The sequence below is a fragment of the Passer domesticus genome, chromosome 8 (assembly GCF_036417665.1).
Source record: "Passer domesticus isolate bPasDom1 chromosome 8, bPasDom1.hap1, whole genome shotgun sequence".
Lineage (NCBI taxonomy): Eukaryota > Metazoa > Chordata > Aves > Passeriformes > Passeridae > Passer > Passer domesticus.
The window spans coordinates 47,188,277-47,212,222 of record NC_087481.1 but is presented as its reverse complement, the minus strand read 5'-3'; the positions used below and the strand labels follow the sequence as shown (position 1 = coordinate 47,212,222).

At 39.4% G+C, this 23,946-nt stretch overlaps 1 protein-coding gene across 6 annotated transcripts in view; it reads right to left on the bottom strand.

Annotated features, from left to right (window-relative positions):
- CFAP58 (cilia and flagella associated protein 58) overlaps nucleotides 1–23,946 on the bottom strand; it is a 57,336-nt gene that overhangs the window by 1,218 nt on the left and 32,172 nt on the right. The window contains exons 15-18 of one of the 6 annotated variants that reach the window (XM_064431242.1): nucleotides 22,872–22,976; nucleotides 5,648–5,767; nucleotides 4,023–4,156; nucleotides 3,214–3,285 (exon numbers count right to left, since the gene is read on the bottom strand). In XM_064431242.1, the coding sequence (XP_064287312.1) occupies nucleotides 3,214–3,285; nucleotides 4,023–4,156; nucleotides 5,648–5,767; nucleotides 22,872–22,976 (431 nt within the window). Of the gene's footprint in view, nucleotides 1–3,213; nucleotides 3,314–3,925; nucleotides 4,157–5,647; nucleotides 5,768–22,871; nucleotides 22,977–23,946 lie in introns of all 6 variants that reach the window. The other 5 variants (XM_064431243.1, XM_064431245.1, XR_010367534.1 and 2 more) reach the window with 5 other exon arrangements.

The window sequence follows — 23,946 nt, the reverse complement described above, 5'->3', positions numbered from 1 at the left end:
TTGATTAAAGCCTGTTAGGCTAAACCTCCAAGACTAGGTGTCTGTTTGGATGTAATTACAAAACCACCGATGGGGTTTGAAATTATTAAAAATTAGAAATAAATGAGCTTTCTTTGTGCTACTCCCCAAAATGGTCAGAGCATCTCATTAGAGCAAGTACATACATGAGCTCCTTGACTTCAGATTTCTAATCACCATCCTGTTCTAGCTGGAATATGCCTGTTTTCAAACAAACAGTTACATTCATCAAAGGCACAATGGGGAGGTTTTTGTCCTTTGTTGAATTTTAATGAATATATAGTACTATCTGTCTTTACATTTTAACAAAGTTCCAGTGATAATTGCCCCGTCTGTGGCATTTGCAGAAAACTGGCAGTGTGCTGTAGGTGCAGTGACAGCCCCAGGGAGCTGCTCCATCTGAGAATCCAGGAGGCCTTGACTTTGATGGCCTCAAGAGGAGGGAATAAGGGTTAGCTGGTTCCACCCTCACAAAGCTGGGGAGGTAAGAAGAGCACTACAAAGATGATGAGCAATATCCCAACCTCACTGTGATATACCTGGATGCTTCAGAGAGAGGTCCTAAGATACTTAAGATTAACCAAGTGGAGCTTTATGAACTTCTACTTTATCGTAACAGCAGGAGTCCCAAGGATTTACAAAGAAGGTCAGTACCATTACTTTATTTCACAGTCACTGAGATTGAAAACCAAATGTGAGTGTGACCACACTTCTCCAAAATCTAGCCTTCTCACACGAGTATCTTTGCTCAGTCCCCACTAAGCGAAAAGAAAACACCTCTGTAATTATTCCTTTTCTGTTTGCCACTAAAAAACTGTCAGGATGGGAAGAACTTCAAAGAAAGCATGTCAGATGTCTAGTTATACATTATTTTCCAAACTTGACCCATACAGAGGTAGGAGAATAGCCAAAAGATGGCACAGATGAACTTAACAATGAAAACCATTTATAACTGGTTCTAACTGTATTAATGTAGCCATAATGGATATGCCAGCTGACAGCACTAACATTCTGTATTTCGATGGCTTATCCCATCTCACTATTGGGCTTCCAACTCTGGGGAGAGAAATTATCCAGAATCCATGCTCATTTTTTCCTCATGCTCCTCATGAAGACAACAAACAGATGCGCTAATCAGTACGGAAAATTCTATGCAACGGAATACTATAACATATTATGCAGAATTAATGTGCAACCAGCCACGTGCAAAAGCTCCCAGTCACTACTGACATCCCTCAGTGCAGTTATTTACATATATAGGACTGCTGGATTAGGTCTCTGGTGTGGATTTAAGCTTCATATTTTCTCACAAATCTTTATCAAGATCAAAATGGAATCTGGGTGCTAGAAGCAACTAGCAAAATAGTGATGCAGAAAGAGTTCAAGGAGCTGAAGTTAAAAATAGGAAGAGATAGAACAAGTACAGCTAATACAACTGGGAAAAGCAACATTCAGAATCAGAGAGCTGAAAAAGAGGATTTCAAATTCACAACCAAAATCTTAAACACTGAATTTTCATTTTTAACACAAAACAAAGCTAAATTCCCACTGTCACTATATTCCTTGAGCATCACATACAAAGCTACATTTTTTCAGTACCACGATGTTAAATCACAACTCAAAGCTATCTTGTGCAAATCAATAAAAGCTTTAGATGATAACTTTGTGTAAGGTTATCTGAGAGTATTAATTCTCTTTCATACCAGGGTAGTCAATAATGTTGTTAATGCTATTGTCCTGACAGGATCCTCTTTTTATTACCAAAACCAGTTACATTTATTTCAGACATGATGTTAACATTAGCCAGCAAGATAGAGAATCAAGTCAGTGGTTTTCTGTCAGCTGGGATTTAGAGATATCTGAGATTGTATGAATCAAATGGCCCTGGCTCTTTGGCCAGCATCCACACAGCAGGCACTGCCTGTCCAGCCCTGCCAAGGCAGCAGGGCTGTGGGATGGCTGGATGGCAGGGAAGAGGACTCCTTAGGGAAGAACCTGACTGCACAACAGGTTCTCCCTGCTGCAGAAGGCCAGCAATGTGTCTTGCACACCCGGCAGGCTGGAGAAGGAGGGCTGCACAAGGTTGTTTCCCTTGCCAACACAAAGCACAGCCTAGAGACAGCAGAAGTTGCAGTTACCCAGGGCTGGTATGCCCAGTTGTGCCTCTGGGCTCTTCAAAGCAGGATGCAGTCCAACAGGCTCGACTGGGGTACAAAGCAATGAGGGGCAGAGGAGAGCAAAGCCCAGCACCACCCCTTGGCTGCCACAAGAGGAGAGAGGTGCAAGGCAGGGCTGGCAGCACAGGCTGGTGCCTTCTGAGGCTCTGGGGGGCACAAGATGATGGCAGCCTGCAGAAACATCACTAACAGTACCTGAATGTGCTTCCAAAACACTGATGTCACAGAGACACCAATGCTCATCAGACTACAGGCATGATTGCCCAAAAGAACAAACTGACAAGCTGCCCCATTAGCAGGTATCTATCCTGAACCTATAAACATTGTATCCAGCACTAAATTACTTTCAATATGAAATTTCTTTCACTGTAGAGCATGCCCCCATTCAGCTACCATCAACTCACACAGTATTTTTTATTTTAAAGCAATTATGTCCTTAACAAGTGGAGTTTTTTATGACAGGAATTAATTCTAGGTGAGATATAACAACAAAATGTGGGTAAACTTCTCCTCATTTTACGAACACAAAGAGACATGATGCCAGAGTCTGAAATGGAAACATCAAATCTACTGTGAAGGAGACATTTAGCTGCTGGAAATGGATTATCAGACCTTATGGTAGCCTCACATATTGATCCTAAAGCTCCAGAAAGGCCATTAGCACTGCACAATTGTTGCTAATTCCAAACATTAAGGTAACATTATGCAATTTGCAGGTGGACAAAAGTCACTGTTTATCACTGATTATTTCACTAATTTAGTCATCAAATCATTTTTTGTCTGAAATTAAGGAAGAATTAATAAAGGCAGCTTTGAATTATATTCAGCAGTGGTAGAGAACCATTGGTTTTAGTGTGTGAGGAAGGCACCAGCTGTAAGACAAAAGGCTTTCTGTGCATACAAGAAAAACTTGGTAACAGATCACATCATCTGACTGCTGAAATCTAAGAAATGTCTCATTAAAAGCCCACCCTCAGCAAGTTTTCAGATGACGAGCTGAATGGGGCAGTTGACTCACCTGAGGGATGGGATGCCATCCAGAGGGACCTGGATAAGCTCAAGAATGGGCCCATGGGAATCTCTTGAGGTTCTCCAAGACCAAGTGTGGGGTGCTGCACCTGAGTCAGGGCAAGCCCTGGCATCAGTCCAGGCTGGGGCATGAACAGATGGAGAGCAGCCCTGCCCAGAAGGATTTGGGGGTGCTGTGGGTGAGAGGCTGGACGTGAGCCAGCCATGTGCACTCACAGCCCAGAAATCTGGCTGCAAGAGGACAAGGGATAAGGGGTTTTAACTAAAGGAGGGTAGATTTAGACTAGACATAGGAAGAAATTTTTCTATTGAGGCTGGTGAAAGACTGGCCCAAGTTGCCCGGAGAGGTGGTAGATGCCCCATCCCAGAAACATTCAAGGTCAGGCTGGGGCTCTGAGCACCTCATCTGGATGGAGATGTCCCTGCTCATTGCAGGGGGGTTGGACTAGATGGCCTTTAAATGTTCCTTCCAACCCAAACTGTTCTATAATTCTATGCTTTGATGTCAGAGAGAAGACACTAATCTGTGTTCTCTGGGCACCATCTCATTGGTATCAATAATTTAACTGGACTGCAGAATGTGTTCAGCAACATCTCTGATGGATGTTCTTGTCCTGGCCATAGATCATGGTAAATCCAGACCAGACTGAAGGAACATGGAGGATAACATTCAGGAAAATTAGGCAACAAAACTGTATCACCTCAGTCAAATTTGGCCACATTCTGATCCAAAGGGTCTAAAACAAAAATCTAGCTTATGTAGAAAGTTGTGTAGACAAAACTGTTGTTTCCCCATACTTCTTCTGTTGCTCCTTGCGTTTCTGAGACAGATATTTCTTTTTCACTTCCAGAAGCTCATTGTTAAGTCTTTCAATTTCATGTTTGTATTCTTTGCTCTGTGTTTCACACATACTCAGTTCTGAGGACAAAACCTAATAAACAAAACACAAACAGCAGAAACAGGAGATGTTGCTTCGCTTACACATAAGTGAGTACTTTTACAAGTACTTTCTCTTTTTATATTTGATGATGTAAGACATGATCATTTTCTACACAATTCTTTTTCCCACATGATGTTTCATTTGATCTCACCTCTGTTCACCTAAAAACATCTTAGAAAATAAAGGTTATGCAATTTAACCATAATACAACATGTAAAATACACTCCAAGCTTTACGGGAATGGCATTAATAGCTACATTAGCTCTTAATTTCTGGGACATAAAGCTGGGCAAAAAACCAAAGTTAATAAATCAGGGAATTATTTTATAATAATGGGGTTTATTCATAGGGATGCACTGCTAAATGGAGTAATTCAATCCACACAGGCAAAGTAGTACCAGGCACTTCAAATATGAATACAAAGCCACTTATATGTGAATCAGTAAAATTTAAAAAAAGAGGAGCATGCATAGTGCACCTTCTTTCTTTCAAAAGGGTAATAGTTTGACCTGGCACCCCAAAATGGCATGCATGCCATCATGCTACAGCATGCTGTGCCTGAAATACAAAGCAGCAATTGACTGCATTAAGGACAAATAAGGACCGTATGGAAAACTTCAAATCACGTTCAGTTTAGCTAAACTTTGGATTCTATTTTACATTTTCTACATTGTTTTTCTTCTCCATGGAAAGCTAAGATTTGCATAACAGCCTCTTTGTTTCCTAAGGGCCCATCTGCTCCTGCATTTTTTTCCTCGTGGTTAGTATAGACGTGATTATGATGCAGTGAAGAGGAGATGATGACTTCAACAGAGAGAGGAGCTGCAGAAGTAGATGAACTCCTGGGGAGACTGATCTCTCATGCAGGCAAGAATAGGAGAGGATCAGCTTATTCATAGAATATCATAGAATTCCATCAAAGAATCACTTTTTAATATTATGCTTTTAAAATTTTCTACAAGATTCTTTTGGAAGCAGGAACTCCTCCCTCCAACTGACAAGGGGTTAGAACAGGTTCTTCCTGTCATCTCCACAAAATCTGCAAATCTAAATATACATGTACACATGGCAAAAGAAATAATAGTAACTTAAGACTGGATTCTCAGTATATTCCCACTAGTTTGTTAAAAAGAAAACAAAATGGCTTTGATTTGCTTCTTAAATATATTAATAGTTTAAGATAAATGGAAGGAGAATAAGCTGAATAAAAAGCTGGCAGCAACCTAGAATGCCCATGTAAAAAACATATTTACAAACATATTTACAGCATTGTGCTGCTAACTCATATTGTAATAAGACTTTTCCTCTATTTTAATTAAACAAAGTAGAGCAATGTGCAATATAAGTTCATTTGCTGTTCTGTGCTGTCCCTTGAGGAGATGCAGTGATCCCTGCTTTCCTGGTCTTGTGCACTGGGGCAGGCACACGGTTCCCTGAGGATCTCCCTGCAGCCCCTCCCCAGGGACAGCGGGCACCTCTTACTTTGATCTGCTTCACCTTCTCCCGGAGGATGTTCCGGTACTGCTGCAGCTGCTCCGTGGCCTCGGGCCCAGGCTGCCGGGCCAGCACGTGCCTCAGCTCCATGTACAGCTTCTCCTTTTCCTAAGGAAAAGAGGAGAAGCTCTGAGTAAACCACTACAGCAGCAGCACAACCTGAGAGGAAATCAACCTCTCCGAAAATTGCAACTCAGTCAGGAAGGTATTTGGAGAAACAAATCTGCCTGTGTGTCAGGCTTTCCTCACTAGCCATAAGGTATTTAAAGTTGTTATGATAGCAATGGGAGAGCTCATTAAGATAAACATCCAGCTACTTCAAACCATGAATGAAATGCTCTTAAACACCATCACCAGCAAGCACTCTCTGCCTCAGCACTTACTGGAAGAGTACCCAGGGCTGGGAAATTAATCACTAGAAACTGTGCTTATTGCAATCTTTCTTCTTATGAGTCACATTGCCTTACATTAAGGATCACAGCTTCACCCAACAGGATGTGAGCTGGCTATAGAAATGTCAGCAAAGGACTGTACAAAAGAGTTACTTCCAAAGAAAATCCTGCAAAGCACATGTACACACACACAGATAATTATATATATATAACCTTTCAGTTTAACTGCAGGGGATCTGGGAAAGAAATTATAAACAGCAACAATTATGACTAGCACAATTACCAAGTAATTTTTATCATGTGTCTCCTCGTCCTTTATGTTAGAACAGTAATACTTGTGGGAGTTGGATATTGCCATGCCTGAAAAGAAACCAACCATGGACCCACTTACAGCTTTCTGTACTGAACTGCTGCTTTCAGCTGTGTTTTGAGAGTGTGCTTGTTTTTAGTCTGAGGAATAAAGCTCTGAAAAAAGCCACCTTCATAGTTTTGCACATTACAATAGTTTCACTATCTACCCTGGAAAACTAAGATCATTAAATAGTATTATTTAGTAAGATCATATTCTTTTCTGGTACATTGTAAACTGGAATTAAAAAGGACACTAGCAGACAAAAGATTTAACTGAGGAAGACAAAAATCCCAAGAAGAAGGCAGGATAAGTGATTATTTACACTGGATTTGGCAAAGCTCCTTTTAATTGTCTTTTTTATAAGGTCTCCCTACAACTCTTACCACAGAGTTCATCTGTTTATGTGGGAAATGATGCCATCACACCATCTAAAATTGCTACATTTCTCAGTGGTTGAGCCAGGGTTTTTAGAAGTAGTTTGCTATTTTGAATATGTAAAATTTTAGGTGTCCAGTCTTCAAGAACATAAGGAGTGTGGAACTTTTAGACCTCATAATTTTCTAAAACTATACACTACAATGGTCACAACTTCAAATCATGCCTTACTTTTGCAAGCATTGTTCTCAAACTCTGCAGATTACTGAGGAAGAGTTCCTTATAAATGAAACTGTTCACAGTTTATCTCTGGAAAAATCAAAACCTCCTGAGTTGTCTCAGACTGAGGTTTGAATAGCAGCAAATACTAAACTGAGAATTCAGTTTGAGTGAAGAGTTATTATTCCACTTCATAGTGGTATTCCAACTACCAGCTTTTCTTTATGAAGAAGTAAGATTTTACTTCAAGGTAAAAATAACTGCAAAAGAATAATCCACCTTGTCAAAATCTGGCCAGTCAATAGTAACACTTCAACCCTGAATGTATCATATATTTGTATTTTGTAGAAGTAGTGTAATGGTAATTTGGATAAACATGGGGCAATTGTTAGATTGAAGGTCTTAAGTGTAATAGTTTTCCAACTTTTTCTCTCCCTACCCTCTACAAGAGCCAACCAAGCTCTTCAAACACTGTGCAGTGGTGTGTATAATAACCTCATCTAGAGACAAAGCATGCAATTCTATTGTAAGGAGAATCTATTTTATGCAGCAGAGACTCGTTAGGTGTCCAATGTACATTGTATCCATAATCCAACAGAGGCAGAACCAGATGTCTTATAATGCATATCTTGTCCTTCCTTGCTGAGCACTGTCCATCTCTTTTACATCTAGTCAATTAATTTGTCACTGGGTTAGAAGCACCATATGTCAGCAAACATTAAAAGAAAACCCTGGATACTTCTTTCCTCCTCAGCAGAAGCTTGTATTCACAGGTTGGCACTTTTTAAATTTCTGAAATTTTACCTCAGGATCCAAAAAATAAATTAAAAAGAAATAAATTAATTACAATTAATTTAAAAACACCAACCACAAGAGTAAATCTATGTGAGTCACAAGGTGCATTTGCAGGTGCTTCCATCTCTACACATAAGAAATCAGAAATGACCAGGAAAAAAATACCAGCACAAATTCATAAAGAAAAAAATTGTCTTCTGTAATAGACTAAGTCAATCCATTATGACTGGGTTTCTTTGGCTCATCCCAAACTGCCTCCCCTCACATTTCCCTCCATCCTCACACCAGGCTGCCATCACAGCACACACCTTACCATGGTTGTGAGGTTTTGAGATCAAGGAACAAATACACTGTGAGGCACAACTCTTCTTCTTGAGGTGAAGGAAGATCCATCAAATCTCTGTAAACCCATGCTGTAAAGCCTCCACTGGTAAGAGTAATGTACCTGTGTTCAGATCAGGTCTAGGCCAGTAACAAATCTTTTTATGGGATCCTTCCACCATGAAATTTCCATGGAATTCAGCAGATGTTTGACTGTAGGACTGGGTCTATAACATCAACAAGCTTCACTGGTTTATGACACAAACTAAGCCAAGATGATGGTGGACAGATGATGGGACATTCATTTTATGTATGTAGGGCATGCTGGGACACTCAGACTGAGGATTACAGCTAAATTTTAAGCATTCCAAAGAGAACTTCAAGACCTCTGTGAATACTTGCTGTAAAAATTCTGCAAATAAAATGGCACATTATTTTTAGAATAGCCCTTCTTGTCTTAGATTTGTTTCCCAGGGGATCTCTGAGGAGCTCACCGATCTCTCTGTAGGCCCAGCCATGACAGTAATTTTCTTCATCCCTAAGTCTCTCACCTATTAATTTGGAGAGGGAGGGTAGGGAAGTAAGTAGTGCTTTCCCCTAAATTTAACTAGGTGCTGTCTCAGCCATATTCTGTAGTTCTCCTGGCCTGCTTGCTCTACAGCAAATTGAGAAAATAAATATTTTATTCTGTAGAAGACTGGCTAGCATTTGGCAAACTTCAGTTGATTGTCCAGGATCAGGTGGTCACAAGCTGTCTCCATCTTCAGCAAGAAGAATCACTTTTGCCAGCAAAACCCAACATCAAAAGAAGCTGCTGCTGCCAACCAGCACAGCACCATTTGCTTTTCCATGTGAGAAGGACCATCAGTACCATCAGACACATTCCCAAAGTGGCAGCAAGGCATTGACAGCCATTGACAGGGAATGGGAAGCATTCACTGGTCCCAGGCTGGAAAAGAGCTCTAAAGATGTGACCCCATTTTGTGTCATCCTGTCCCCCACCATGACACCAGGAAGTGGCACATCTTGTTAGTTAGCCCAGGGTTTTATTCTGAATCCAGAGGTGATGGACAACCATACATTTAATGAAGATGATTTCACAGCAGAAATAGGCCCTGCAGTCCCAGCTTCCTCATTTTTATCAGTTCTTTCCCAATAGATAATTCAACAAATTTACCTGGCAAAGCAGTACCCCAAGAGCCTTCTCAACAAGACCCACACAAATCCTATCATGTCCCAAAAGCTTTCTACCACATGAATTACTGAAAAAAAAACACCACACAAAAAAAGTCCAAAAGACTTTGCATCAGAGTAAATTTAACTTATGCCAGTTCCTGACTCCAGCAACTGAGCTAAAGAAAAAACTCCACGAGATGAAGATGCAAAAGTGTGCAATGTAGTGTATGGCAGCAGTCCCTAAAACATTCAACCTAAATAAAAACTCTAATTCTAAAATCAGTAATGTTGAGAAGGCAATATAGTAACCATGCAAGCACTCCGTAGTTCCTCATGGCTTTGGTGGGGATAACAACTCAGCCAACGTGCCACAGGTGTTTCTTGTTTATTGGCACTATAACCAAAATGTCAGGACTGCGCAGAACTCCAGAGGCATTTTGTTTATGATGCCATGGAGCAGAGCATCCTTAGGGGTAGTGACTCCTCTTCATAAGTGTTAAACAGGACACGGAAATCTGGATTAAATACATACACAGACACACATATGTAGTCAGTCATTTTCGCTGTATAAGCCCTACATTTATTTGTTGTTGTGTATACCTAGCAGTAGTTGTTGGCTCAGGACGTCTATCTTTGAAAGCTTTATGAGGTAAAGAAAAAAAATTAGCATATGGTAACCTTCAGAGATTTTATAATAACAGAAGAAAGTTGCCTCCAGCACTGTGAGAAATGTGCAGTATAAACTTTCTCTGTAAACACTTTCCAAAAGCTCCTGCTCTTTCCTGTCTATTCCACATCCATCAGCAAACACCCTTGCAAGGATGCAGTTCCCTAGAACAGCTCCTGTTTTCATTATCACCTAGACACTTCTTAATCTCACCAGTGTGAGGGTTTTTTATTGGATGTATTAATTAAGTTTAAAGAGGACACTGAGGCCCTTTCATAATGAGGCAACACTAACACTGTGCTACATGTTTTGGGTTTTCCTGTGAAAACCACCAGCTTGAAGGCTGGGATAGTCTCATCTTTGGTGAAATCTGCATCACTCAAATTGGTCTTATAACTTATTTCTCCAGATGATAATAATGCTTCTCAAGAGAATTCTACTTCCTTTGGCACAAACTGTACCAAATTGACTGGCCTTTTCAAAACAGCTTAATGAGAGAGGAAAGAAACCTTGGAGCCCCTCGTAAGGTCTTCACCCTTGGCTGCTTTTTGCAACAGCAAGAGCTGAGTGCTGCAATATCACCATCTTCCAGGAACAACAAAGTATGAACTTTTCCACCTGGAGTGCAGCTGCAACTTACTAGTATTATTATTATTGCTATGAACTGTTACTATCAGATCTTCCCTCATAAGGGTGTAGGAAAGCAATATTTTTTCCAATGAACAAATAAATACATATACTCCTTTCAACTTCTGAACTCTGAGCACACAAGGTTAAGAATATATCCAAGGAAAATGACATGGATGTGTCTTGCTGAAATAACAGCTACAGTACCCTTCTTACTATTGACATTACACAAGAGTTTACAAAATCATTACTCAGAGTAGCTCATTTAATCACAGTGTTTCTACTTTACATTGCAGAAGATTATCAATTAATTATTTCCTATTCTATATGTGTGAGCAGAAATACACACACACATGAAAGCAAGCTGTTCCTTGAAGGTGAGAATTACCCCTGACATGATATGGATTGATGTAAATATTCCAACTATTTTCACAGTGCCTGCAGCTTGACAGCTGGGTTGAAGAGAGCTCTAAACAAACCTTTGTTTTGCATTCTAGTAGCAGTTTGTCTTGAAGTGACTTGGAGGAGATCAGAGGTTGATACAAATCTTATCAACAAGGTTTCTAAATATTCTAAGTGAATAAGTACAAGCAAATGATGGGGATCCTTTTACTGTATAATAATTACTTTATGCAGGGTTCTAATAAAAAAACAAACTAAGTCTCTTCTTCAGATCTAGACTATTTGACTTAATCTCTATATTTTAATGTCAGTGTAACAACATGTATTTCAGCTATTCAATAGCCATTTAGATTTTTAAAATTTTAGATTAATCAAAGAAGAATTATCATATCTCTGTTGATGTTGATGCAGGTGACAGCTTGGGATGAGGATTCCCAGTAGACCCAGCTTCTGTTCTCACTTCAGACTGATCTGACAGATGACCTTGAAGGGTCAGAGGGATTGCAGAGCTCCTTCAAGAAACACCTATTTTTAACTTAGGCACCTACATCTCTTTAGTCACCTGCTTGACTTAGATCTTTAGATTTCCCTGAAAGATGAGAGCACTTTGCTTCAAGTCCTTTGGTGTTCTGGAATTGTTACCTCTGAACAGCTGTCTCAAAGTCAAGCCACCACTTAAATCTACAATACCTATCTAACAAGGCAGTAAAGCCTACATACATCTTTTTGACAGGACAGCAAAGTTCCCCTGCATATGTCAAGTACCTCAGGGAAGAAAGACTAGTCTCCTGCTACACTTTGGAACCTATTAAGAAATAATAGTACATCTAAGAAACACACACAGCAGTTCTGAAATCATGAATGTTTTAATGCATGGCTTCCTTCAGGCTCACCGTAATTAGAGCTGAGCCTCTGCTATTCTTCGAGGAGTTCTGTTTCAGCTCCCCTTGCCTGCTTCTTAAAATTCAAAGAAACAGAAACAGGACTAAAGGAAGGGGAAAGACAGCGGATCCTAACGTCCATGTAAAGGCAATTGCTATTCTCAAGTGTTCCATCCCCTGTTTAAGATTACAGCTGTACCTGCTTAGACAGGCATGGGAAGCCTTGAGCTCTGAGCCTCCAAGAGGTGCAGCACTTGGCTGACTGATGCACCCCACTTGGCAGAGACTCTCCCTACTGAGGTTTACAGCTCCTGTGCACTCAGCAGCACATTTCTGGATGTCTCAAAAGAAGAGTAGAGAAATTGGGTTTTTTCTATACCTGATTGTGTACCATTTTAAGCCAGCCTTCCAAAAAAACCCAACCAGCCCCAGTGACTCTGCCTTCCTCTAACAGCTGCAAAACAGCCATAGCTGCAGCATCTTTCTGCATGTGTTCCCTCAACAACAGCACCAATCACAGTAAAAATGAAAATAAGAGAACTGGAATAGAACAAAATTAGTCTGTCCCTGTGGAATTTCTTTTCTTTGTAGAGTTTTGCTGTTGTTACAGCAAACTGTTAACTGTCATACAGGATAATAATCCATCACTGACTGGGATGCTGTAGATTGTCCATATCTTGCTGCTGAGGGAAGAGCAGAACACCCCTTATCTCAACACAAGAACACCTGCCAAAGGGTGAACACTAAAGATGTACCTCTAGCTCTGGACCACCCTATAGAATATGGGCTTGTGGATGTTTTGCTACACTGCTGCTGCACTCCTGCAATATTTCAGCTCCTCTAGCAGATTCTGGATGGCTGACAGTCAGTATCGGATTGCTACAGCACTGCAAAGTCTGTGTGCTGCAATGTATTCAGTCAGCACAGCGAGTCGTTTATTTTCCCTTAACAAGATAACTGGTTGATTAATATACTTTACCCTGGGGTGCACAGCAGATTTATTTCCTTCTCAGATACATGCTGAACACAGGAATGAGGAGTAAACAAGGTTGTTTTCAGTTATTTGCTGGAGCAATTCCTGAACTTTTTATACAAGCTTTGTTTCTAGCAAACTAATGTTGAAGTTAAGGGCAATCCTGACTAAGAACTTTAGGATTGGGTCATTTTACAAAATACTTTTAGTCCAATGATACCAGGTATCCATGCTCAGGATTCTGGGTTCAAACCAAACATAACGTATTTGAATAAAACACTTTGGTGATCACTGTTTCTGTTTTGCTGATGCAGATTACAGATGACAGTGCTGTGTCTTAGGTTCTTACATGGCATCTTTGTTTCAGTACCTGAATGGTGTTAAATCTATTGTACACATGCTGAAGAAGTGCTTCCAGGCAGGGCAGTGATCCTTTTCTCATTCTACAAGAATTCTGGACACAAGGAGTTATTACATGAATTGTCAAAGTTCACTAAAACTCCTTGAAGACACACAGGAATGAAACTCCATCTCCCAGTACCCCCATGCTGGTGGCTGCGTCAATATTCCTGCCTCTTGCTTTTCAGAAATAACAGGCCTGGACTACACAGAAGGTTACAAATGTGGGAGAAAACTCAGAATAAGCCACAGTGTACTTGAAGACAGCAACCTCTTCAGGCATGCTACACTGTGGACTTCAGAGTACATGTATTAGAATGCAGGACACAAAACTATGCTCGACACTCATCTATGAAGGATAGTATTTGGGTAATTAAAACAATCTTGCATGATGAGGAGGGATGACATCTGATGACCCACTAGAGTTCTCTTTCAAGCTCAAACTCAAGTAAATATATCAATTATTTTAAAAAACTTGTAAGACAGATTCAGCATTCATGTATTCTTGCCACCTATAAACCCTAAGGGATTTTTACTCTGCCTGCAACTTTCTCAGCTTTGTAAATAACATCTGAATATTTCTCACCAAAACATCATTAGATGAGCTAAAAATGGTGCAGATCCCCAGAAATTATTTTCTCAAATAAACTTGCACCTTGCTTCTGTCCAAAACCATTTGTCATGGGAAATCTGTTTTGTTTATGAGAGCTGGGTAGTTTCACAAAGAGTCAGTAAAAATTCTCTCTTCCACTAAGAAAATTGTTCACCAAAAGTATTTTGTTTGCTCACTAGGTAATCTGCTTTGCTTCCCATTTCTCAGTGCCAGAAATATTTGCACTATTTTTATTGGAAAATTATTTTCTCACCCTAAAGAGCAGCCAATTATCTCCACCTGGTGACATTAAAGTGATCAGCATACTTCCTACCCTTTTTTTTCAAATCCCTGTTTAAACAAACATACAAAAAAAAAGGCTATTTTTCTGGGAAGACTTTATTCTCTTCCACTTGAATTGCAACATATGTGGGAGGAGGGAAAGAATCTAAATGTCAGTGTGTTTTTAAGAGCAGTTTATCATGCTGTAAATTTCTATAGCATAGAACATCTTCTAATTCTAGATGGACTGAGATTAGAAGGTCTAAAATAAACTAATGCACCAAGAAGTGTATTGGAAATATGCATTAATACGAAATCAACTCCTTTCTGAGGAGAGCCAGGGCAAGAAGTGGACATTCCTCAGATATCTAGTAAATTATTAAAGCTTACACAAAACTTCAGGTAGGTATGTAGACCCTCAAAAGACCTTCACACAGGTGACTCATCCTTTCATGTTTTTGAGATGTGATTCCTTACTACATCATCACAGGATTGCATATGAGCCCTGGTAAGTTGCCCCAAGATTTAACACAATTATCCTACAATTGGCTTAGTGTGAGAGGTTCTGCCCAACTCAAAGAACCCTGCTGGCTACACAATCAAATTTTTAAGAATAATTAAATTAATTGAGAAAAAAATATCAGCATTAGAACGAAAGACATTAGAGATATTCTAATTGCATGGAAAAATCATCATGCCAGACATAGAACCACTGAAAGTCATTAATCCTTGAATTTAAAACCAGTATTAAATACAAAACATCTCCACTTGGAGTCAAAGCTAAAATCCTCAAAGTCCTACTTGACCAATGAACTTTCAAACACAACAAAAGAAAAAGAATTGCACAAGAAGGAAAGAATCTAAGAGTAGTCCTAAAGGGTGACTTGATCTATATGTCACTTCATACTGCACTGGAGATTCCAGTTCAAAAAAGTTTCAAGGTATTGGACAAATTATTTTGATGGCACTAATTCAGTAGACTGTTTTTGCATCATAATATTGAGCTGGTAAAGAGATATTTTTTATCCATCACAAGTTAGAACTGGGTTGCAGCCAGAGTTCATGGGCACACATTATTTTTTCATTTGAAAAAAGAACAGAGCTTGTCTTTGGAGTCTAAATCAAGGCTATTCTTACTGTGTGCCTTTGACACATCCGCCTAATTCTGCATGACACTGGGGAAGTAAACTTTTTCTTTATGATTCATATCCAGCTGAAAGCCAAAAAGTAAATGTTAGGCCTGAGTCCTTATGGTATTTCCCATTTCTATATTTCAATACAAATCCCTTGAAATTCCAGTCACCAACTTAGAACTGGAGTCATAACCTCAAACCTCACACTCCACCCAGTACTGTTTTCTCTCTCTTGTTTCCTTAAGGTACATAGCAATACCAGTTTTTTATAAGGAAAGGAGAGCATTTTTCTGCCTTTCTCCTCCCCCACCCCTTCCCCCAGAACCATCTGATCAATGGCTAGAAGTTTTGGCAGCTTAGGTTTCTCCGTCAGAATCATAGAATACTGTGTTGGAAGTAAACCTCAAGATTCATATGGTCCAACCTTTCTTTCATTCCCATTTGCTTATATTGCTGACCATCTATGAGAGCAAACAGTAAATTTGCTGTCCCTTTAATGAGACCACTCCTGCAAGGGCTTTAGGATTAGATCTTAAATTGACACTTTTTAAATCTCTGAATCATATAATAGAAGGTTGTAAGGGGACCTGAAGGATCATCTGGTCCAGCCTTTCTCAGCAAAACCACCATCTATACAAGATGGCCCAGTACCCTGTCCAGATGAATCTTAGAAATGTCCAGCATTAGGAAATGCACCACTTGCCATGCCTTCCAAATGTTCTCATTGTTACCAACTTTCCTCTTGTGTCCAATCAGAATTCCACAGGAGTAACCTGTACCTATTATCCCCATCTTTGCCATGTGATTCCTTGTAAAAAGAAAATCTCCACCTTCTTTTTAACCACATTTTAAATACTGGAACACGGTTGTAAGGTTTCCCCTCAGCCTTGTTTTTCAAAGCCAAACAAATCCAGTAGTTTCAGACTTTCCTCCTATGGCAAGCTTCCCAATCCTTTGATTATCTTTGTGGCCTCTTTTGGATCCACTCCAGCCTGTCCATCTTTTCTATAGAGCAGGGACCAAAACTGAATACATGTGTGGCCTGACAAGTGCTGAATAGAGTGGAATAACCTCTGCCATGATGCCCTTTTTTACACAACCCAGCACCCTGCTGCCCTTCTTTGCTGCAGCAGCAGAATGTTCACCCATATTGAGCTTGTTGTCCACCAGGATGCCCAGGTCCCTTTCCAGAGAGCTGCTCCCCAGCCAGATGGATCCCAGGCTGTCCTGCATTCCTGCACTGAATTTCCCAGCTGTAAGACCTTACACTTGTCCTTGCTGAATTTCACTCTTTTAAAGCATTGTTGCTATTTCACTTCTCCTATCTAACAGTGGGCCAATATTTTCTGTCTGGTTTTGCTTGTTGTTTACATACCTGAAGAGCTCTTTTTTGTGGTTTTGACAAGTCTGGCCAATTTCAGTTCAGTTAGTGGTGCAATTCCTTTGTGCTGATCTGTTTATGCCAGCTACTGCCTATGCAATTAGATGCAATTTTACTGGCAGGAAATTCCTCTGCCATTCAAGAGCTGCTATAAGCTAAATCAGAAAAGTGACTTTTTTCCTGGTAGAAATGGGGCTTTTAAGCACAGAAAAGGCCTAGAGCTCAATATACTCACCCTTTTAATTGAGGGCTGAGAGAACTGCTAGCTTGAGCTGCAAGATAGGGTATTAATCCAGTGCTTCCAGAGGAACTCAAATCCTCCAGGAAACAGAGATAGAAAGGCACCAAGTCCTACTATACTATAAAAAGCTAAAAAGAAAATTTCCTTTTTCATTTTTGGATGGAAAATCCCTTCAAAAGGCTGACTTCATATATAAATGAAAAAGGAGCAGTAAAGAAAGGATTGCATTTTGGCAGTGGATTTTGCAGTTCACCTGTAAGTTTCAGTGCATAAAAAGCACTATCCCAAGGTACCTCTGCTGAAATCTCTCTAAAGACAAGATGACAGAAGAACAATAATGGGCAGGTCAAAAGAAACTTTTAAGGATTCTACAGTCATTAGCTCCCTGAAGTGAATTGCAGTTATTTTTTATGAAAACAGACAATTCTGCCAAAAAATCCTCAGCTCAGACTCTGTACCCTACCTGTAACATGCAAGTAGTTTATGCTCTCAAATCCAAGTAGAATCTACACTGAGCACTAAAAACAAATGAATGCCAAATTTGAGAGGGTAAAATAAATCTCTGCCATTTTGAATAAGCAAAGCTAACACCTAAGATAAAACTCATCTGGCTCTTATTAATACCAAAACAAAGGTACGGGATAGGAGAGAATTCTCTTATTTTTCCTATCAGGTTGTCTGATAAGAAAATCTCTTAGTCAGCATTTAAGCACACATCTCTTATGTGGAAGCCACTTGAGCACTGAGAGGAGTGAAGAACTAGCAGAAGCACGCCTCATGAAATTCCCAAGCTAGGGAAAAATGATTTTCAGAAGGACTAGGCTCCCATAAAGTGGGATGAAAAAAAACCCCACAGGATTAAAAAAAAAAAAAATTATATAAGGAATGGGAGGGAAAGGCATAACAAATACAGGGAAGCAAATCTCCAAGCTTCTTCATTTCTTGGGAGAAAACTTTGATTTCAATAGCTGCCAACCTGCATAAACCCACACGGTAACACATTGTTCTAAAGCAGATTTCTTTATGAAACTATAGTACCAGCTTTGAGAAATAAAGATGGTTATGTATATGTTCAGACACTATAGCAACGAGCACCTCAAACTGGATAGAACAGCTCTACTACCAACTTAGCACAAATAAAATAAAACATCTGCCTATTTTGAGTGTTTCGCTACTGAATTGAGTCATGTCTCTAATATATTCATTCACACACCAGAACAAGAATGGAAATTATTTTATTCCCTTTTTACTTGATGGGAGGCATGCAAAAGCTAAGTAGTCTGCCAAGGTCACAGAGAAAGTCTCTCGGTCTCCCCTCCCTGTATCTCACAATACCTGAACTGGAACAGGGCTGGAGAAAGCAGCATCCCTTCAATTCCTCCTACTCTCTGTCACTGGGACAGTCAGTTCTCTGCAGGGATTGAAACTTAGCTCAAAACTTGGCTCAATGCAAGGACATGTGGGTGCTATCTGGCTGTAATCTCTGAGTCAGATACATGAGCTAATCATGCCTTTTGCCCTTGCACTCTTTGAACTATGAGCTCAAGACAAGCAGCACAGCATCGCATCCTGACTGCCCAGTCCTGGGCTTTCACTGCTGACAACTTCAAACAATACCTATGTGCAGAAAAACAATGCTTTCACTACTACACGCAAGACATTTGCCTTTGCCTTCCTGAACAAATCATCTAGATTGCACTTTCTTTTACATTTACATTTTACATTTATGAACAATCTTCTGAGATGACTGACAAAAGAGGTAACTGACATATAATGTGAATCTTTATGCTGTTATCCATTCCAAGACATGCAGCTGAATAAAATTCTGCTCAGTCAGACATAAAATCGAATTAGAGGAGTTCGCTCTGAAGAGAAAGAACTAAATTTGAAACAAATAAAGCAGTGCATAATTCACTTTTAATGGGATAAGTTCCTAAAACCACACTAATCATAATCCTAACAAGGTAATACTTTCCACTGCGAGTTTACCACATCACTGCTCAGTACACAGCAGAACAGAGCTTCAGTTACAAGAGGGATTTGCCCCACATGCAAAGTGAGCAACTGTATTTTTGCAGTCAGGAATTGCAGAGCACTCCTATTTATTAATAATTATTCCTTGTGGCCTTACAACATATCATTCATCCCCCATGTGTTCACAAAGACCTTCACCCATCCATGAGATCTCCTGGACAATGCACAACATATTGCTCTACAAAGCCCTGCAATATTACTCAACAGTTTAGAAAAGAACCAAAAACATGCTCTATCATCTGCACAAATTCAGAAGGAAGGTAGCAACTCAGGAAAACTGGCTATCCCTGAAATAACATTTCCTATGTTTGGAAAAAAACGCCATTGGATTTTTATTGACCATAAGTATTCAAGACCTTGGGTTTGGATCTGCTTTTTAAGACAGCATTTTTCATCAGCACAGCAGCTCACAACTGTGAGAATGCCTGAATTAAAAGAGAAAGTATGACCACCTGCTTTGCAGCTAGTCTTCAAAGTAGCATCCCAGGATGACCATATTTATTTGGTATATGAGAGCTGATACCTTATAACCCAAGATGCTGTGGTGACAGGGCACAGATAAATCAGAAACAAGAAAATACTTCAGTAATTTCTCTAACAGAGGAAACCTTTTTACATTTTTATTAAAATGTTCAACTCTGAAAAGCTGTTCTAGCGAAACCCAACATTCAGCATGCTGCATATTCACTATCTCTCAGCAAATGTCTGATCCAAAAAATGTGCCCTGATGACCAGTTAAGAGAGATTAAGGTGAATTTTTGCATGAGATTTTAGAATCAATCTGGGTTTTTCCCATATTGTCAGCAATCTAAATTTTCTGACTCAAACACAGCAAATCATTCTTTTAATCACATAGCATGGATTGTAGCTTGCTTCTACATCTGCCTCAGTTTTAAAGAAATTACAGATTAGAAACAATGAAAAAGCTAATAAAAAGGATATGATCAAATGCACATCAGGAGCAGGTAAAGTAAGCAGATGCTTTTCTACATGAATCTATATACTGTGATCCTTACTTAGCGAAAATTTCCATTTATATATCCAGCTGAAACCTTGTTTCCTGCACTTTTATTTAAAAGACCATTTACCAAAAAGTAAAAAAGGAAGACAGAGATACAGTGCACACAATACAAATGGAATTATTTTTCCCTTATAAAAACATTACTGCTCTGCATGAGTATGCAGCAGGGTGAACACCCTACAAATCAAACTGCAGGTTGCTGACACTGGGCTCAACCATTTCCTCACATGGGTTATTTCTAAACGCCAAAGTGTTTTTAATACACAGTGTTCAGCAGACAAGGGGTTTTGTACTCTTTCATTAATACACTTTGATGTGAGGATGTGAGGGAATTTAGGCTACATAATATGCACATTAGACACAACCTTCACCTTAAACAAATATCCTATTTGCTAAAATGATGGCCACACACACACAAAAAAAAATATTATGTATGGCAAGAGATGAAGATAATTTAAAGCTGATACACCCAATGGCTATGCCCTTGTTACAGGGCAAGATGTGAATGAAGATGACTGGGGCTGAGGAAGTGTGACTTATGCAAGCAAACATAACACAGGGATAGCAGTGGTTCTCTGACCTAATAAGTTTGTATCCTTCAGTCTGCAGGCTCCAACTCTGAGTATGGGGGATGTTCTGCCAAGTAGGCACAGGCCAGTCATCAGCAATTCCCCCACTCCTGCAAATGAGCAGTGACTGAACTGAGCTGAGCTGACTTCAGGAGAGACCCATATTAAAAAGATGCTGAATGCCTTTAAGCATGAAGGGCTTACCAGGATTTTTTTTTTTTTTTTTTAAGGAGAAAAGAGAGAAGAGCACTCTCAACTTACAAATTATATTGAGGGAACAAAATTTAAAATTCCTGAAATTAGAGCTAAATTACTGCTGTTTCCCATAATTCTAAATTTCAGTCAGGATCAAATCCTACACTACCTTTCAAATACTTCAAATACACTTCAAATCTTTCAAACTGCCCAGAAGGTGGTCTAGTGAAGCCACCCTCCTGGTGTGTGAAACTCAGCTCTCTCCAGAAAGCTGATGTTATTGTTCTGTTTGTTTCCTACTGCTGGAAGTGTTCCTTGGGCTTGCTCCCTCACAACAGCAGTTTGGAATTTGGTAACATCAGTTTAGTAAGTTATTAGTGAGGGGTTTGTTTTGGTGAGTATTAGGGTATAATTTTAGAAAAGAGATGCTACCATCATACCAAGGAAAACCAGTCCAAAGAATAATGAAATGCCTTGTACCAGGTTATCCAGAACTCAGCAGAAGCAGCTCGGCTAGTACCCTTAATTTGTGATAATTGTGCCAGTGAGCTAATCAGTAGCACTAAGAGCCCTCCAAGGGAACAAGCTGGGGGTTGTCCTCCATCTCTGGTTACCTCCTCATACCCACATCCTGCTATGAAAGAGCCCTTTTTCAGTCATGGTGGAGGACTCAAAACACTGTGGAAAAACAGAAAAGAGCTCAGAAACATTGATGTTAAATCCCAGAACACAATGTGGAGCATAGTATTTTTGGCCTTCACTATTATTTCTCCAAGGGAAACCTTCATTTCAGCACTGTTACACAGGAAATTGGTGCCTGAATTAAGAACACAAAGGAACTCATTAGCAATTCTAGCAATAATAATTAGATTTTATATAGCCAAACCCTGTCTTAAATCTAGAAAAATAATAAAAACATCACAGAGTTGCCATAGAAGGACCATTGCAGAGACAGAAAGATTATACCAATGGCTAGTACAGTAATGTAACCTCAAATACCTACTATTTCAAAGATTTTCTTGTGCAGGAAACTTAATACCTCTATATCTCAGTTCTTCAGCTGAAAATAATAGCAAAATGGGAGCATACTAAGGATAAGGCCAGATATGCAATAGAGAATATCTAAAATCTAACAGAATTTGTTTTGTGCATGTGCAAAGCACAGTAAATTGGGAGCTATTTTTGCTACATTTTACGCTAACTGTTGCATAGCACTAAAGTGCTGTCAGTGAAATAAAGATCACATTTTTCCAAGCAGAGGAATAATACACCAAAAATTACACTCGAATGAAATTTCAGATCAATGTTTGCCCATGAAACAATAGAGACAAACCCTGTTTTGATAAGATCTGTTGAGCTTCTTCTCAAGACAGAGGGAGATTCAGGTCACATTTTACTCTCCAGTGAGTGATAATCAACACAGGCATCAGGACTATTTGGATATTTAAGATGTTAAAATCATACCTATGGCTGGTAATCTGTAGCTAGCACTACAGTCACCACAGAGACCAGATTAACGCCTCTGGTTAAAGCCAGAAGCCTCTGGAGTCCTCCTTTGTTATATTTGATAGCAACATTTGCACTATAGGAATGCAGTCTCTCCTTCGTTCTGCAGCATAAATCTTACTGTTATCACTGGGGTTAAGGAACATCTGATACAGTTTAAAAAAAAGATAAGCTATCACAAAGAAAATTTTTTTGCAAAGTTCAGCACAAAAACCTTGAAATCAAACATGCCCCACCAAGCAGCATATCTAAATCACACGAACTCTTTAGGATTCCTCCTGTCAAAAGCCAAGCTAAGCACAAATGGAATCAATCAGGAATTTTCCTTCATGTTCTTGTCATAGCATACTTGTTTAAAATGACACAGAAAAACCTTTCAAATAGTCTAAGACTGACCTGAAGACTAATCTATAACATGAATAAACTAAAGCCAACCTTTAACTGTATTTTCCAGAGATGACCAGGTATAGGTAACCAGAATATAAAAATCAACTAATCTGATGCTTTTTGTTCTCTTCCAGTGAGTCAGTGCTGCCATCTAAAGCTACCTAAAGGGCATGCAAAAGAAATCCAAAGTCTGCATCTAAATAACATTCAGGAAGCACATGTCAGTAGACAGAAAATGCAGAGTAAGTCAAATATATTATTGAGATGCAACAAAATAATGATGCTGCAGTACCTGAAGGAGAAATTCTTTCTCTATCACTTCACCTGTCTTGCTGATAAGTCGCTTCTGTAGTCTCTGAACTTTCAGAATCAGTTCATAGGTAGTGGGGTCACTGGCCTAGGAAAGAGCAAAGGTGTCTCAAAAATTATACATTATAATAAGTTAATAAGTTACTGTTTCTTTTTTGCAAATTAAAACCATATCTCAGTGTTCAAATGTAACAAGTATAAAAGGGGGGCTAGGAGAGGACACATTCAGGTATTTTTTTAAAAACTGCATGTATCCAAGCAGTCTTGGAACTATTTTAGCAGCAACTGGACCTGTCCACTGACAAATTAAGAGCAGTGCAAGTACTTCCTGTTGTTCAAGAATTTCAAACAGTGCCAATTTAGTTTTTAAGGAGATTATTTTTCTATTAAAAAAAAAAGAAAAACTAACTGCATTTTAGTCTTTAAACAGGTAGAGAATTTAAGAGGAATAAATTTGGGGGTACACTGATGAATTATTATGGGGTTCTAAAGTGTCCATACATGTGAAATCCCATTCTTCAATGGAATTAAATGCTTAAAATGGTGACAGAGCGTTTGCACTGTACTGTTGCCCTCTACCAACACAGCCCATAAGAACAGAAGCTAGTAGATGTCTGTCTCTCCATCCCTTCCTTTTCATTCTTTTGCCACAGATTGAAGCTGGAGCAAAGAAATAATTTTGTAAGGAGGAGCCAGCCCAGCTTACTCTCTCAGAATTTGTATCTTCTTGTTGGATCTTGCATTGAAGGGCAAACTCTGACTGCAACTTTTCCTCACTCAGGGACTCTTAACAGCTCCCTTCCATCTGGCTTTTCCTCTCTTGTGGGGTGTCTCATAAGGATTAAACTCACACTGCAGTAAAGGCTCCAATAAAGTCCAGCTCTCTTATATTTGCTTGAGCTTATAAGGAACTCAGTATCTCATTGTTCTTAATCTTTTGTCTGATTTTATCTAAATTGACTAATCAATTCAAGCATAACTAGGACACTGACACAGATACACATGCAGTGCTCACAACACAACATATCTCCTGAGAAACCAGGCTAAAAAGTAGACCA